Source organism: Portunus trituberculatus, chromosome 42 (genome assembly GCF_017591435.1).
Source record: "Portunus trituberculatus isolate SZX2019 chromosome 42, ASM1759143v1, whole genome shotgun sequence".
In the NCBI taxonomy this organism is placed as follows: Eukaryota; Metazoa; Arthropoda; class Malacostraca; order Decapoda; family Portunidae; genus Portunus; species Portunus trituberculatus.
The window spans coordinates 23,193,852-23,208,701 of NC_059296.1; the positions used below are offsets into that span (position 1 = coordinate 23,193,852).

At 46.2% G+C, this 14,850-nt stretch overlaps 1 protein-coding gene across 1 annotated transcript in view; it reads right to left on the reverse strand.

Moving 5' to 3' along the window:
- LOC123517592 (52 kDa repressor of the inhibitor of the protein kinase-like) overlaps positions 1-1,865 on the reverse strand; it is a 2,170-nt gene extending 305 nt beyond the window's left edge. Inside the window, exons 1-3 of the mRNA XM_045277854.1 lie at positions 1,215-1,865; positions 587-867; positions 1-355 (exon numbers count right to left, since the gene is read on the reverse strand). The exon at positions 1-355 is cut by the window's left edge and continues 305 nt beyond it. Of these exons, the coding sequence (XP_045133789.1) occupies positions 201-355; positions 587-867; positions 1,215-1,309 (531 nt within the window). The 5' untranslated portion in view covers positions 1,310-1,865 and the 3' untranslated portion in view covers positions 1-200. The remainder of the gene's footprint in view (positions 356-586; positions 868-1,214) is intronic.
- Between the last annotated feature and the right edge of the window lie 12,985 nt (positions 1,866-14,850).

Consider the following 14,850-nt stretch of genomic DNA (forward strand, 5'->3'; position numbering starts at 1 on the left):
ATTAGCACCAAAGAAAAAAAAGGCATAAACTTAGCAACAGTACATTGATAATACAGTACAGTACTGAGACACACACCTGTACGGTACAATTAGCACCAAAGAAAAAAAAAGGCATTACTTCTTTATAAAATATTACTTATGTTTTAAAATCAAAGATTTCCTACTTTCCTTCTTAACTTGAGAGCTTTGAAAATCATTATTCAACTTATGTATTTTCCAGTTTGTGACGATACATGAGCTATTTTGGGCTCTGATGATGTATCTGGGTCAGTTGTTGAGGAACTTCCAGCATCAAGTAGAGATGATGAGTTTCCATCAGCACCAGGTAGAGATGGGCTACCGGCATCTGGTTTATCTGTGATGAGTTATGGAAATTTGTAACAATTAAGGTGTAAATGTACCTGGAACCTATAGGTAGCATTATAAATACCAACATAAGTCTAGCACACATGATCAGATGGTGTTGTAACAGTTAATTTTGAATAGGTATACCTGTACTGTACAGTAATTTTATCCTCACATTCAGAGAGACAGTACTGTGAGTTTTGTTTAAATGTGAAGAACTAAAGACAATTCTATGAATTACCTGTATCAGGCTCCTCTGGGTTACTTAATAACCTTTTTTTTTTCGTTGGAGGAGGTGGATCACGGAGTTTGGGCGGCTTCCTCTTCGGAGATTTGCGAGGAGGGTTTGGAATATCAAACAGAATGGGAACTGCATTCCACACCAATTTCCTTCTCTCCTGCACATTCATAAAGCAGGAATCCGTGAAATGTTGACTGCAGAGTCTAAAATTGATATAGGCATACTCTGCAGTCACTTTCATTATATCCTTCCGTCTGCAAGCCTGAACCCATTGTTTTAGCCTGAGGATAGAGATTGTAGTTTAAGAGGGGGAAAAGATTGGGTTTGGACAAACCTAACTTAATTGTTTAGTGAGAGATACCTATTAATTGAGGCAGTCATACAGACTAATGGCAAAAAGTACTCAACTCCGAGTCTCACACACAAGAGGCATTACTGTATGCTCTCTATTTTATTACATTCTCTGTGCTGTTGGGACCATAGTAAGTGGTATTGTATGTATACAGTCCTGGGCGACGCCTAGCGTCCATCTTAAAGCAAAACATTGACAAATAAATAACAATAACATTAGCAAACTTTCTATTACACGATAGTGCAGTCCGGAAAACAAAGACACGGAAAAACTCACCTATTAGGGTCTTTTGGGAAGCGAGAAAAGGATAAATCCCTGTTCCACTTTGAATTATTGGAGCAATTTATTGCAGAGCAACCAATAATCCCCATACTGTTACGAAAATGATATGGAAAATCGTTTCCATTCACAATAAACACCCATCACGGGTTTGTTTACAGAAGCGGCAACGATTCCCTCTGGCCGCTAGAGGCGCCACCGTCCCGGCGAGCGAGAGCGACGACCAATCTCCCCATAGGAGTGGCGGGTCCTTCTCTAGTAGAGGGTCCTTGGCGGGAGACGAATACTGGATTCGAATCTGTAGAATCCTGAGAGGCGATACGAATCCGATTACTGCGTCAGGATTCTAGAATCCGGTATGGAATCCATTCCTCAGATGAGGTCTCTTATTCCTGAGTAAAAATAGTTATGGAGAACAACGTATAAGCAAACTAATTTGTACAATATAGTCTGTATGATGTTATTAATCATGCTTTTGGAGTATATAAACAGTGAGGTCTGTGGGGCTAGCTATTGTGTATGCTAGCGACATGTGGAAGGTTATAGTGTTGCCAGTCACCATCACTTTTGTTGGATCTGATTCGCCAATTTCATGTGACGTCATACGATGGCATATATAGTATAGGACGTGACGTGGGCGGAGCTCTAAGTCGAGGCTGAGGACTGATGATGAGGGGGGAACCTGCGATAGTCGCTCCCATGAATATATACATCCCTAATATTATTAATTATGTACAGTTACTTGTAACACCGTTTTACAGCAACTTTTTACCTGCCTAATAATAGCCAAAATTTATTTCTGTGACTATCCAGCTTTTACGTAAGTCTCCCCAAAGCCTTGCATCTCGAGTTGAGTAGGCTACTCTACTTTCGTTTTAAGGGACTTTCTGTAAATAGGCTACCTTAAATTTAATAAAAACAGTGGTTCTGCATAATGGCAGCCAAGCGTGGCAGAAATGCGCTCATTTGGGATTATATGGAGCTATAGTGCGTCTCACTCGAATATAACTGCATATGTATTTACATGACTGCATATTTATAGTATGGAAATCTTCGTATAATGAAAAAAACACACACACACACACACACACACACACATTATATATATATATATATATATATATATATATATATATATATATATATATATATATATATATATATATATGTATGTATATATATATATATATATATATATATATATATATATATATATATATATATATATATATATATATATCCTTGGTAAGCATCATGGGAGACACGGTCTGCATCTCGGCAAATTCTAGCCAAGGGGCTAGAGTCGTGATGTTTGTGACAGGTGGAGGGGAATCCTGGATTCCCTTGCAAACACCAACGAATCTCGCGCCTGGCAGACAATATCACTGGCTGAGAAAGAATCTCGGGCGTCCTGGGCTGTTAAGAGTACATGGATTCGTGGAGGATTCGAATCCTACGAATCCAACAGGGCAAATAATCGGATTCGCGATTACCCGTTTTATAGAATCCTGCCAAGCCCTATTACTGAGTACCTTTGTTCATTCTCGCTCAGTGAGTTAGTGAACTAACATACCCAAAGAAGTGTGTGTGTGTGTGTGTGTGTGTGTGTGTGTGTGTGTGTGTGTGTGTGTGTGTGTGTGTGTGACACAGAGAGAGAGAGAGAGAGAGAGAGAGAGAGAGAGAGAGAGAGAGAGAGAGAGAGAGAGAGATTGATAATAGTCAATAGTCAATAGAATTTGCTCAGCCTAAGCAATCTAAGGTTTCTCCCGGTGCACACGCTCGTGAGTCCTCCAAGGACCGCTCTGTTAGGGTAGCTCCAGTAGTTTCTGCTCAGCCTTCTGTGACATCCTCTGTCTCAGATCGGGCTTCTTGTGATGAGGATGGTCTTCGCATGGAGACGTCTGATGATATTGTCACAGCTGCCCCTCATGGACCAACTGTGTCAAAAAGTCCATTCCAGCCTGACCCTTGTCCTCCGATGACCGGTAGGTGTGATGATGGTTCGCATCACGAACCGGTAAGCCGAAAGGCAGCGGTCCAACGACCTGGAACATCACAACTCCCGGTGTCTTCTCGTCGCTTGAATATTTCTAGTCAGGCGAGTCACGGGCAGCCCCTTCAAAAGGCTCGCCCGTCCACTGCACCTAAATAGTCATCTTCAAGCTTCTACAGTGGAACTGTAGAGGCCTTCGCGCCTCGTGGGGGGAACTCCGAGCTTTGCTGTCGGAGTTCTCTCCAGCCTGTGTAGCTCTACAAGAGACTATGCTAGGTGATAGTACTTATTCTAGTCCTCCTGGCTATCGTGCCTTTTTTAGTACTCCTTTCCTGACCAGGGCCACCACGGTGGCACAGCTATTCTAGTCCGTCAGGATATACCTGTTATCCCGTTACAACTTAACTCTCCCTTCAGGTGGTTGCTGTTAAGGTCTTTATGGGACGACTGTACACCATTTGCAGTTTATATCTCCTCCTCGGCTTCCTGTCTCCAGGGGTGAGCTTGACGGCCTGGTGCGTCAGCTGACTCCGCCTTTTCTTTGTTGGGAGATTTTAACGGCCGTCACCCATTGTGGGATGAAGGTGCTAGTAATCCTCGTGGGGTTTTAATCGGTTCTTTTATTGAGGATGAGGGATTGGAGATTTTAAATTCTGGGATGTTACACATTTCCACAGTCCTACTGGGACTTTTACAGCTATCGATCTTTCTCTTTGTACATCTAATTCTTTCCTTGATTTTAATTGGCGAGTCCTACCGGATTTACACGGTAGTGACCACTTTCCGATTTTATTGGAATCTGTGAACTCTGAGCCACAGTCCCGGCCCCACGCTGGGTTTTAGACAAGGCAGATTGGCGTCGATTCACAGACCTTAGCTCTTTTATCCGTCCGCTGGCTGACTTTTCTACTTGTGCTGAGGCTGTTGATTATTTTACCGATTTTTTATTTCTTTAGCGCTTCAGACAATCCCTAGGACGTCAGGTCGCTTTACTAAGCGTCCCGTTCCTTGGTGGAACGCAGCATGCACTGCAGCGGTGAAAGAGAAACGGGCAGCTTTCTCGTCTCCGGCGACATCGTGGGGACCCGCAGTGCGTGGAAGCTTTTCGGCGCTGCCGAACTCGGGCCCGCCGCGTTTTGAAAGAGGCACAAAGAGCCTCGTGGAAAGCCTATGTCTCTTCCATAAACGTCCGCACTCCTCTTACGGATGTCTTCAACAAAGTCCGCCGAATTGCTGTGAAGTATTCTGCTCCTTCCCCACCAATTTTGATGTCTGCTGGGCGAACGGTGGCAGACCCTAGGACTGTCGCCGACCTCTTCGCAGAGCACTTTGCCAGTGTTTCTCGGAGGCATCCTGCAGCCCTGGGCGCACGTTACCGCCAGAGAATAGAATCTCTCGGCATAAACTTTTCTTTCGCTGGAGGGGAGTCTTATAATGTCCCTTTCTCTGCTTCCGAGTTGCGGACTGCTTTGTCCCAGTGTCACGACTCTTCTCCTGGACAGATTATATACCTTATGCCTTCTTGCGCCATATGTCTGACAGTGCTTTTAACTTTCTTCTATATCTTTATAATATGATTTGGCATACCGGTGACTTTCCATCTTCTTTGGCTGTGGCAGTGGTTCTCCCATTTCCGAAGCCTGGGAAAAATAATCTCCAGGCTACGAACTACCGTCCTATGTCTTTGACATCCTGCATTTGTAAAGTTTTAGAAAAGATGGTAAATGTAAGACTCATGTGGTACTTGGTGAGGGGGAAGTACTTCTCATCGGTACAGTACGGTTTCCGAAAGATGAGGTCTACTACTGACACTCTTTTATCCCTAGAGTCTTCCATTTGTGAGGCCTTCGCTAATCACCACCATCAAATAACAGTGTTTTTTGACCTGGAGAAGGCCTACGACACGGCTTGGTGTCATGGTATTTTACAGTCTTTATTTAATTTTGGCCTTCGTGGCCACCTTCCTTTTTTTATCCAGCAGTTTTTATCCAGACGTTTTTTACGGGTTCGTGTGGGGAGTGTTCTCCCTGAGGCTACTGCTCTAAATGATGGCATTCCACAGGAAGTATTCTTAGTGTTACATTATTTGCAGTCGCCATAAATGGTGTTATATGTTGACGATTTATGTATTTCATTTGCTGCTGCTAGGATGTCACTGATTGAGCGCAAGCTCCAACTGGCGATCAATAGGGTGTCCAGTTGGGCCAACATGAACGGTTTTCGATTCTCCACCTCGAAGACCGTAGCCATGCATTTTTGCCGCAACCGTGGTGTCCATCCAGACCCGGATTTATACCTCGCCAATAGGGGCCTCTCATACGTGGAGGCGACTCGATATCTTGGGCTTTTGTTTGACAACCGTCTCACCTGGGTTCCCATTTCCGTTCTCTTAAGGCGTCTTGTCGGCAGGCATTATCCCTTCTTCGGGTTTTAAGTCACACCTCTTGGGGTGCGGACAGGGACACTTTACTGCTGCTTAACCGTACACTAATCCTTCCAAAGCTGGAATACGGCTGTGAGATCTACTCATCCGCAACGGATGCACGACTACGCACGCTTGACCCGTGCATCATGCTGGGGTCCGCTTGGCTACGGGTGCATTTCGGACATCTCCAATACCTAGCCTTCTAGTGGATGCTGGTTTCTGGCCGCTCGACCTCCGGCGCCAGTCTTCGATGCTCCGGTGTTGGTTTCGCACCCACCGTCTTCCTGATTTTGTCCCCTGTCTGTCAATGTTGCGGGACTCGCGTTCGCAGGCGTATGTCACTCGACCGAGTCTCCTAAACCTTTTGGCCTTAGAGTTGCAAATCTCATGGCGGAGTTATCTATCGACCCCACTCCTGTGTACTCTTTCCGTCTCCCGAGTTGGTTATTGGCAGCTTCCAGTTATCTCATTATGCCCTCCTGCCATGGATGGCAAGAAGGATTTTCTGCCAGCTCTGTCCCACACACGGTTTTTAGAACACTTTTTATCCATTCTAATGACCCCTGTTTTTACTGATGGTTCCAAATCCGACGCAGGCGTTGGGTTTAGTGTGGTTTTCCTCTTTATCGGTGTTGCAGCCTTCCTTCGGTAGCCTCCGTCTTTACTGCGGAGCTGTCTGCCATAGTTTTAGCTTTACAGATTATTTTACTCTCCGGTTTCGTCTTTTACAATTTTTAGTGACTGTCACAGTGCTCTTACTGCTCTCTTGCACTGTCTCCTTAACCCTTGGTTTTATCAGCCCTGGAGTGGCTATACCTACTTACCAAAAGAGGATATCGTGTTGGGTTCTGTTGGGTCCCTGGTCACGTTGGTGTTCCAGGAATGAACACGCAGACCGCCTCGCTAAAGAGGCAGCAAGTCGCGCTCCATCTCCTGCCCCTGTTCCGTTTCGAGATGTATTTCCTGTAATTCGTGAGGCAGTTGCAGCACTTTGGCAGAGGAGATGGCTAACGGGGTTGCAACCTCAAAATGGGAGAGATTACTACTTCCACACTCCTCAGTGGACTTACACCCATGTCCGGGATCGCCGTGCACAGACTTTATTGGCGCGACTTCGTATAGGTCACACGTACCTTACACAAAGGTACCTCCTGACCAGGGACCCTCAACCTTACTGTGATGATTGCCTGGTGCCGCTTACGGTGCGGCACCTACTAGTGGAGTGCCCTAGTTTGACTGATTAAGACACCGCTACCTCTACCGCTGTCGCGGTAGAGATAGCGGTGTCTATTATATCTCAAGGTCCTTGGGCCAGAGTGCCTGGCCCAGGCCATGATGTTTTAGTTTTTGGGAGAAGCTGGCTTCTCCCAAATATGTGAATTTTATTTAATTTTATTGTATTTACTTATTTGTTTTTTAGATACTTTTAATTGCATAATTTTTAATTGCTTTTAGTTAGTTTTTTACGATGTTTTTACTATTATAGTTTTAACCTTTGTTTCTTTTCTTTCATATTTTCTTTTTACCTCTTTGTAACGGCGCCATATGACCTCAGATGTTGAGGCGCCTAAACAAAATCCATCCATCCATCTCCAGCAAACCCCTCCATAGTTCCAGCCTTTTTTGCAGTTCTTCACGACTCTCTGATATCAAGACGATATCTCCTGCAAACAGCATGTTTCACGGTGCCTCTTTTGTTACCTCCACCAGCACATCTATGAGAAGGTTAAACAAATAGGGGCTGAGAGCTGATCCCTGATTGAGTCCAATTTCACTGGGAAAGGCTCTGTAATGCCAGCTGCACTTCCCACTCTTGTCGTGGCTTCCCTGTACATGTCCTGAACCATACTGACATATTTCTCATTCACTTCCTTTGACCTCATACTCCGCCACACTTCGCTTCTCGGGACCCGATCATATGCTTTTTCCAAGTCAATAAACGTCATGTACAGCCCTCTTTGCTTTTCTTCATACTTTTCTACTACCTGCTTCAGTGAGAATACTGCATCCATTGTTCCTCAATCCTTCATGAACCCAAACTGTTCACTACAAATCTCTGTCTCCTCCCTCAACCTTTTATCCAGTATTCTTTCCAGTAGCTTCATAGTGTGTGATGTTAACTTAATTTCTCTATAGTTATTACAAATCTGAATGTTTTCCTTTTCTTTGAAAATCGGCACCATTATCCTATCTCTCCATTCATTCGGGATACTCTCTTACTTCATCACCATGTTCAGTAACTCTGTTAGCAACGCTATCCCTTCTTCGCCCAAGCTTTTCCATACCTCTGCAGGAATCTGGTCCCTTCCATTTTTCATTTTCAGCACTTCTCTTACTTCCGCCTCACTAATAGGGTCTACCCCTCCCTCCATTCCCACTCCTTCACCTCATCGTATTCTTGGGTTTTCTTGATTTAGAAGTTCTTCGTAATAGTCCCTCCACCGCGTCTTAATCTTGTCAGGATCGGTAAGCACTCTTCCATTCTTGTCCTTTATTTGCCCACCTAATACCTAATAAGGGGAAGTAATCCTATGTTATATCTTCCAAGAGAGGTTTTGGTTACAACAGACAACCTTCAGCCAATGACCTATCCTTTGGAAGAAAATATGACACAGTACTCCTCCCCTTGAAATATATCAGAGGAACGGATCTGGGGTAAAGTCTGCTGTCAGTTGTACTACTTCATCAGACATTGAGCATCTTCCCAAGTTTTGATCAGGACACAGGATTTTCTGTTGAGAGAAGTTAAGAAAATATGATTTTGAAGATATTTTATGTAGATGAAATGCAAGAAGTGAACTACAGCATCATTTTCCTGAGGGTGTTTATCAGTAATAAAAATGGGTGTTGTAATCAATAAATGTAGCTTAAATGTAATGCCAATAGGCTACTAGATACCTTATTAGTATACAAGATTCTTTTAACGAATTATATTACGTGTAAGTACATATGTTCTAGCTAAACATGATGCAAATATTGTGATTGAAATGTTGCACGCCCTTCTTAGTTATATACTTAATAGGTTAACTCCATACCCGAATAACTTTCTAAATTCAATTACTAAAATTAGATAAAACAACATGATACACAACTCCGAAATGCACGTACGATATATTCTAAGATCAATTGCGCATGAAGCGTTCAGCACTACATCAAGATTCCGTGACAAGATATTCGAATAAACCGTAAGAATATCACATATAAATCACTGATAAAAACATACAACCTCGCATCAATTAAAAATCAAGATCACACTCCGATTATCAATCAAGATAGCATAAAATCACACTTTAATTATCAATCAAGATATTGTTACGTCCGCCGCTGTCTCCACGTCCTTACACACAGCTTCCACAGCCGCGACCGGTACTCACTCAATCACAGCAGCAGCCCAGGACGGGACGGCAGCAGACACGGGATAAACCTCGGCGAAGGTAGATGACCAGCAAGGAGAAGCGAGGCACGAATACTCACCAAACTCAGGAAGGACTTACTCAGACAGGCAAGAGGCATGAAACATTTAGCACAACCCCTTCAGTTTACTGGGGTGAAATACAGTACAGTACTGAGTACAAGGTGTCACACACGACGAAAGAGGAGGTGGAGAAGACACACTGCGATGACAAGGGGGCGAAGGGCGGAGAGCGTAGAAGGAAGACGACGAGTCACCAGCTAGCTGACCGGGAAGACGGAGACGGGACTAAACTGTCCTCGCAGGAAGAACTTGCGGGAGAAGAGCCGGAGGACCAGACTGTCCTCACGGAAGAACTGGGGGGGAGCCGAGAGCAAAGCGAGTTGAGTTGAGTTGAGGGGGAAAAAAAAAAGATGGGTGAAACTATGAAGAGTTAAAGTTGGTGAGAAGGGAAGTGTTGAGGGGGGCTATAGTGAGAAAGGAAATAAAGTGGGAGTGTAAAGGTGACGGGCAAACTATCTTGCTAATTCTTATTTTTTTTTTTTCTTGTGGAGTGCTTCGTCCCGTGCCTTTACTCTATTTGCTTTACATTATATCTAGGCTCTTTATCAAACTAACGATTTTTTTTTTTTTTTTTTTTTTCAAGTTTCCTGTTTTGCCTCTCCGCTGCCTGTTGTCTGCAGACAGTGCCGGTGTCCACCACCCCATACCGGGGAGGGGAAGTGGTAACGGGAGCCACCATGCTCTACACGACCGTTAGAGAATCCACACGTCCTACCCATCAACTCAGGGCGCAGAGCAGAGGGCGCATGTGTTGTTTGCTTGCTTATGTGATTTTGTGATTTTATTTGGAATACAAATTTAGATTTAATGGTGGATGTGTTATGGAATTAGGGATAGGTATATTGTTTCCTCTTAACCTCTCTCCGCTGCCGGAAGTCTGCAGACAGCGCCGGTGTACACCACCCCTTGCCCGCCCCCCCAGATGGGAACCGCCTTGTCGTGGTGGGGGGGCTTGCGGGCCCCTGTGACCTGGCGAGCTAGGCTAGAGGTGGCTTAGGCCCCTGCTCTGCCCTTTCGAGGGGGAGAGGGCTACCCATGCTAGTAAGGTTGCCAGTGAGGGACCAGACTAAATGGTTCCTGCATAGGCTGCCAGTGGACCAGCGGAGCCACCTGCTGGAGGGATCACCCAGTAGGGGCCGTCCTGTGCTGGATGGTTGGGTATCCAGGCTGGGATGCTTTGTAGTGGATAAACATTCGTATCATGTGGGGCCTGTTTTTAAAACGACTGGTCTGCATGGGGACGAGGTACCCGTCCACGGCAGCCAGCGCTCCTCCCATTGTAGTCCCAGTAGGTGGTTTCACTTGCCCCTGGAGCCAATTTTTGTGTAACTTTTATATATGGTGAAACACAAAAGACTATCAGGTTCTCGTGAGGTGGCTGACCTGGCCCGCGAGACGTCATCTTCAGGTCTGAGTGGAAGGAGGATTCCTCCACAAGAGCCTCCCGCAGCAGTCTCCTGTTCTGGGAGTTCTTCTGAGGGACGTATTTCTGCTGCATATGACTCCTTGTGATGGTAAATGTTAACCCATCATTTTCTTATCACGCCTTGCACTCACTTCTCAAGGTGTATGGTACGGTTCTTCGCATTCGACTTGTTTATGATAAGGATTTTCCATCTAACCGCTGCTATGTGACTTTTCTTTCATGTGACGAAGCCCGTTTGGCTTATGAACATGTAGCATCTCTGCCCTTGCTGGCTCTGGTTTTAAGACAGAACTTCTCCACTCTCGCAATATTTCGGACAGTGACACGGACTACATCCCAAATCTTTTTGACAACCATTCAGAGAATTCAGTTCCTGAAGTCCGCCAGATCCCACCTCCACGTTGGTTTGTGGCCTACTACAGAAATGGGCACGGGAATTTCATCCATGCCTTCCGGTACTTCTCCAAAGAGATCAGCACGATTCCTGAGGGAAACCTCAAGAAATACGGGAAGGGGTGCTGTGCGAGCAAAGATATCACGCAGGCAAGGATGTTGCAACATCTCCCATGCCCTTCTGACAGCATGTTTGAGACTATTAAGGCACATCCCACCTTTAATTACAGTAAAGGTTGTGTGTACAGTCAGGATCTCTATGAATTCCTGAGGAGGAAATACTAGCAATGTGTCCTAACTCAGTCCAAAAACACTAAGATGAGGAACTCCTCCAACATGGTCCTTCTCACCTTTTTGGGTCCACCCTTCCTGACCGTGTTAATATCGGACCTATTAATCTTAGGGTGAGGCACTTTGTTTCTCGTCCTCTTCAGTGCTTCTCATGCTATGGGTACGGTCACGGCAAAAGCTCGTGTAAGGAAGCTTCTCGATGTGGTAATTGCTCTGCACTAGACTCACATTCTGAGGAGCATTGCAATGCTGCAGCTTATTGTTTCATTGCCGTGATGCTCACCAGGTACGTTCCAGGCAATGCCCCAGGTATCGCCTGGAGCAGGACATTCTACAGCTTGCTAACACTCAGTTCATCAGCCTCGGTAGCGCCCGCCGTGAACTCCTGTACCGCCAGAAGGATGGTACTGGTGCGACATCCTATGCTTCATTGGCCGCTCGCTCTTCAGCTGAGTCTGCCGGTCCAAAGACAACCCTTCTGCTACCTCTCGCTCTGTTGGGGCGGGTGGTCCTGTTCACTTGGCCAATAGGTTTGCCCTTCTGACTGATGACTCAGTTGAGTCACCTGCAAGAAGCGACGAGAATAATACGGACTTGACCAAACTAACCCATGTAGTGGATGTCCATTTGCCTCCTGCATCGCCTAAGCTTTTGAAGCCTAAGCAGTCCAAGGTTTCTCCCGGTGCACATAATCGTGGTTTCTCCAGGGACCGCTCTACTAAGGTAGCTCCAGTAGTTTCTGTTGAGTCTCCTGTGACACCCTCTGTCTCAGATCGGGCTTCTTGTGATGAGGACGGTCTTTGCATGGAGATGTCCGATGATGTTGTCACAGCCTTCCCTCGTGGATCCGCTGTATCAAAAAGTGCAGTCCAGCCCGACCCTCGTCTTCCGATGACCGGTAGGAGTGATGATGGTTCGCATCACTCACCGGTAGGCCGAAAGGCTGCGGTCGAACGACCCGGTACATCTCAACTCCCGGTGTCTTCTCGTCGGTTGATTATTTCTAGTCAGGTGAGTCACGGGCAGCCTTCAAAAGGCTCGCCCGTCCACTGCACCCAAATAGTCATCTTCAAGCTTCTACAGTGGAACTGTAGAGGCCTTCGCGCCTCGTGGGGAACTCCGAGCTTTATTGTCGGAGTTCTCTCCAGCCTGTGTAGCTTTGCAAGAGACTATGCTAGGTGATAGTACTTATTCTAGTCCTCCTGGCTATCGTGCCTTTTTTAGCACTCCTTTCCCTGACCAGGGCCACCACGGTGTAACAGCTATCCTAGTCCGTCAAGACATACCTGTTGTCCCCTTGCAACTTAACTCTTCTCTTCAGGTGGTTGCTGTTACACTTTATATCTTCCTCCTCGGGTTCCTGTCTCCAGGGGTGAGCTTGACGGCCTGGTGCGTCAGCTGACTCCGCCTTTTCTCTTGTAGGGAGATTTTAACGGCCGTCACCTATTGTGGGATGAAGGTGCTAGTAATCCTCGTGGGGTTTTAATCGGTTCTTTTATTGAGGATGAGGGATTGGAGATTTTAAATTCTGGGATGTTACACATTTCCACAGTCCTACTGGGACTTTTACAGCTATCGATCTTTCTCTTGTACATCTAATTCTTTCCTTGATTTTAATTGGCGGGTCCTACCGGATTTACACGGTAGTGACCACTTTCCGATTTTATTGGAATCTGTGAACTCTGAGCCACAGTCCCGGCCCCACGCTGGGTTTTAGACAAGGCAGATTGGCCTCGATTCACAGACCTTAGCTCTTTTATCCGTCCGTTGGCTGACTTTTCTACTTGTGCTGAGGCTGTTGATTATTTTACCGATTTTTATTTCAGTAGCGCTTCAGACAATCCCTAGGACGTCAGGTCGCTTTACTAAGCGTCCTGTTCCTTGGTGGAACGCAGCATGCACTGCAGCGGTGAAAGAGAAACGGGCAGCTTTCTCTCGTCTCCGGCGACATCGTGGGGACCCGCAGTGCCTGGAAGCTTTTCGGCGCTGCCGAGCTCGGGCCCGCCGCGTTTTGAAAGAGGCACAAAGAGCCTCTTGGAAAGCTTATGTGTCTTCCATTAATGCCCACACCCTCTTACGGATGTCTTCAACAAAGTCCGCCGAATTGCTGGGAAGTATTCTGCTCCTTCCCCACCAGTTTTGTTGTCTGCTGGGCGAACGGTGGCAGACCCTAGGACTGTCGCCGACCTCTTCGCGGAGCACTTTGCCAGTGTTTCCCAGAGGCATCCTGCAGCCCCGGGCGCACGTCACCGCCAGAGAATGGAATCTCTCGGCATAAATTTTTCTTCCGCTGGAGGGAGTCTTATAATGTCCCTTCTCTGCTTCCGAGTTGCGGACTGCTTTGTCCCAGTGTCATGACTCTTCTCCTGGGCCAGATGATATTCCTTATGCCTTCTTGCGTCACATGTCTGACACTGCTTTTAACTTTTATTAAATCTTTATAATATGATTTGGCATACCGGTGACTTTCCATCTTCTTGGGCTGTGGCAGTGGTTCTCCCATTTCCGAAGCCTGGGAAAGATAATCTCCAGGCTACGAATTACCGTCCTATATCTTTGACGTCCTGTATTTGTAAAGTGTTAGAAAAGATGGTAAATGTAAGACTCATGTGGTACTTGGAGAGGGAAGTACTTGTCATCGGTACAGTATGGCTTCCGAAAGATGAGGTCTACTACTGATGCTCTTTTATCCCTAGAGTCTTCCATTTGTGAGGCCTTCGCTAATCACCACCATCAAGTAACTGTATTTTTGACCTGGAGAAGGCCTACGACACGGCTTGGTGTCATGGCATTTTACAGTCTTTGTTTAATTTTGGTCTCGTGGCCACCTTCCTATTTTTATCCAGCAGTTTTTATCCAGACGTCTTTACGGGTTCGAGTGGGAGTGTTCTCTCCGATGCTACTGCTCTAAATGACGGTGTCCCACAGGAAGTATTCTTAGTGTTACACTATTCGCAGTTGCAATAAATGGTGTTATAGATACTCTACCAGATGGCGTTCACAGCTCTTTATATGTGGATGACTTGTGCATCTCTTTGCTGCTGCTAGGATGTCACTGATTGAGCGCAAGCTCCAACTGGCAATCAATAGGGTGTCCAGTTGGGCCAACATGAACGGTTTTCGATTCTCCACCTCAAAGACCGTGTCTATGCATTTTGTCGCAACCGTGGTGTCCATCCAGACCCGATTTATATTTAGCCAATAGACGCCTCTCATGCGTGGAGGCCACTCGATATCTTGGCCTTTGTTTGACAACCGTCTCACCTGGGTTCCCATTTCCGTTCTCTTAAGGCGTCTTGTCAGGACGGCACTATCCCTTCTTCGGGTTTTAAGTCACACCTCTTAGGGTGCGGACAGGGACACGTTGCTGTTGCTTCACCGCACACTCATACTTCCGAAGCTGGAATACGGCTGTGAGATCTACTCATCCGCAACGGATGCACGACTACGCACGCTTGACCCCGTGCATCATGCTGGGATCCGCTTGGCTACGGGTGCATTTCGGACATCTCCAATACCTAGCCTTCTAGTGGATGCTGGTTTCTGGCCGCTCGACCTCCGGCGCCAGTCTTCGATGCTCCGGTGTTGGTTTCGCACCCACCGTCTTCCTGATTCTGTCCCTTGTCTGTC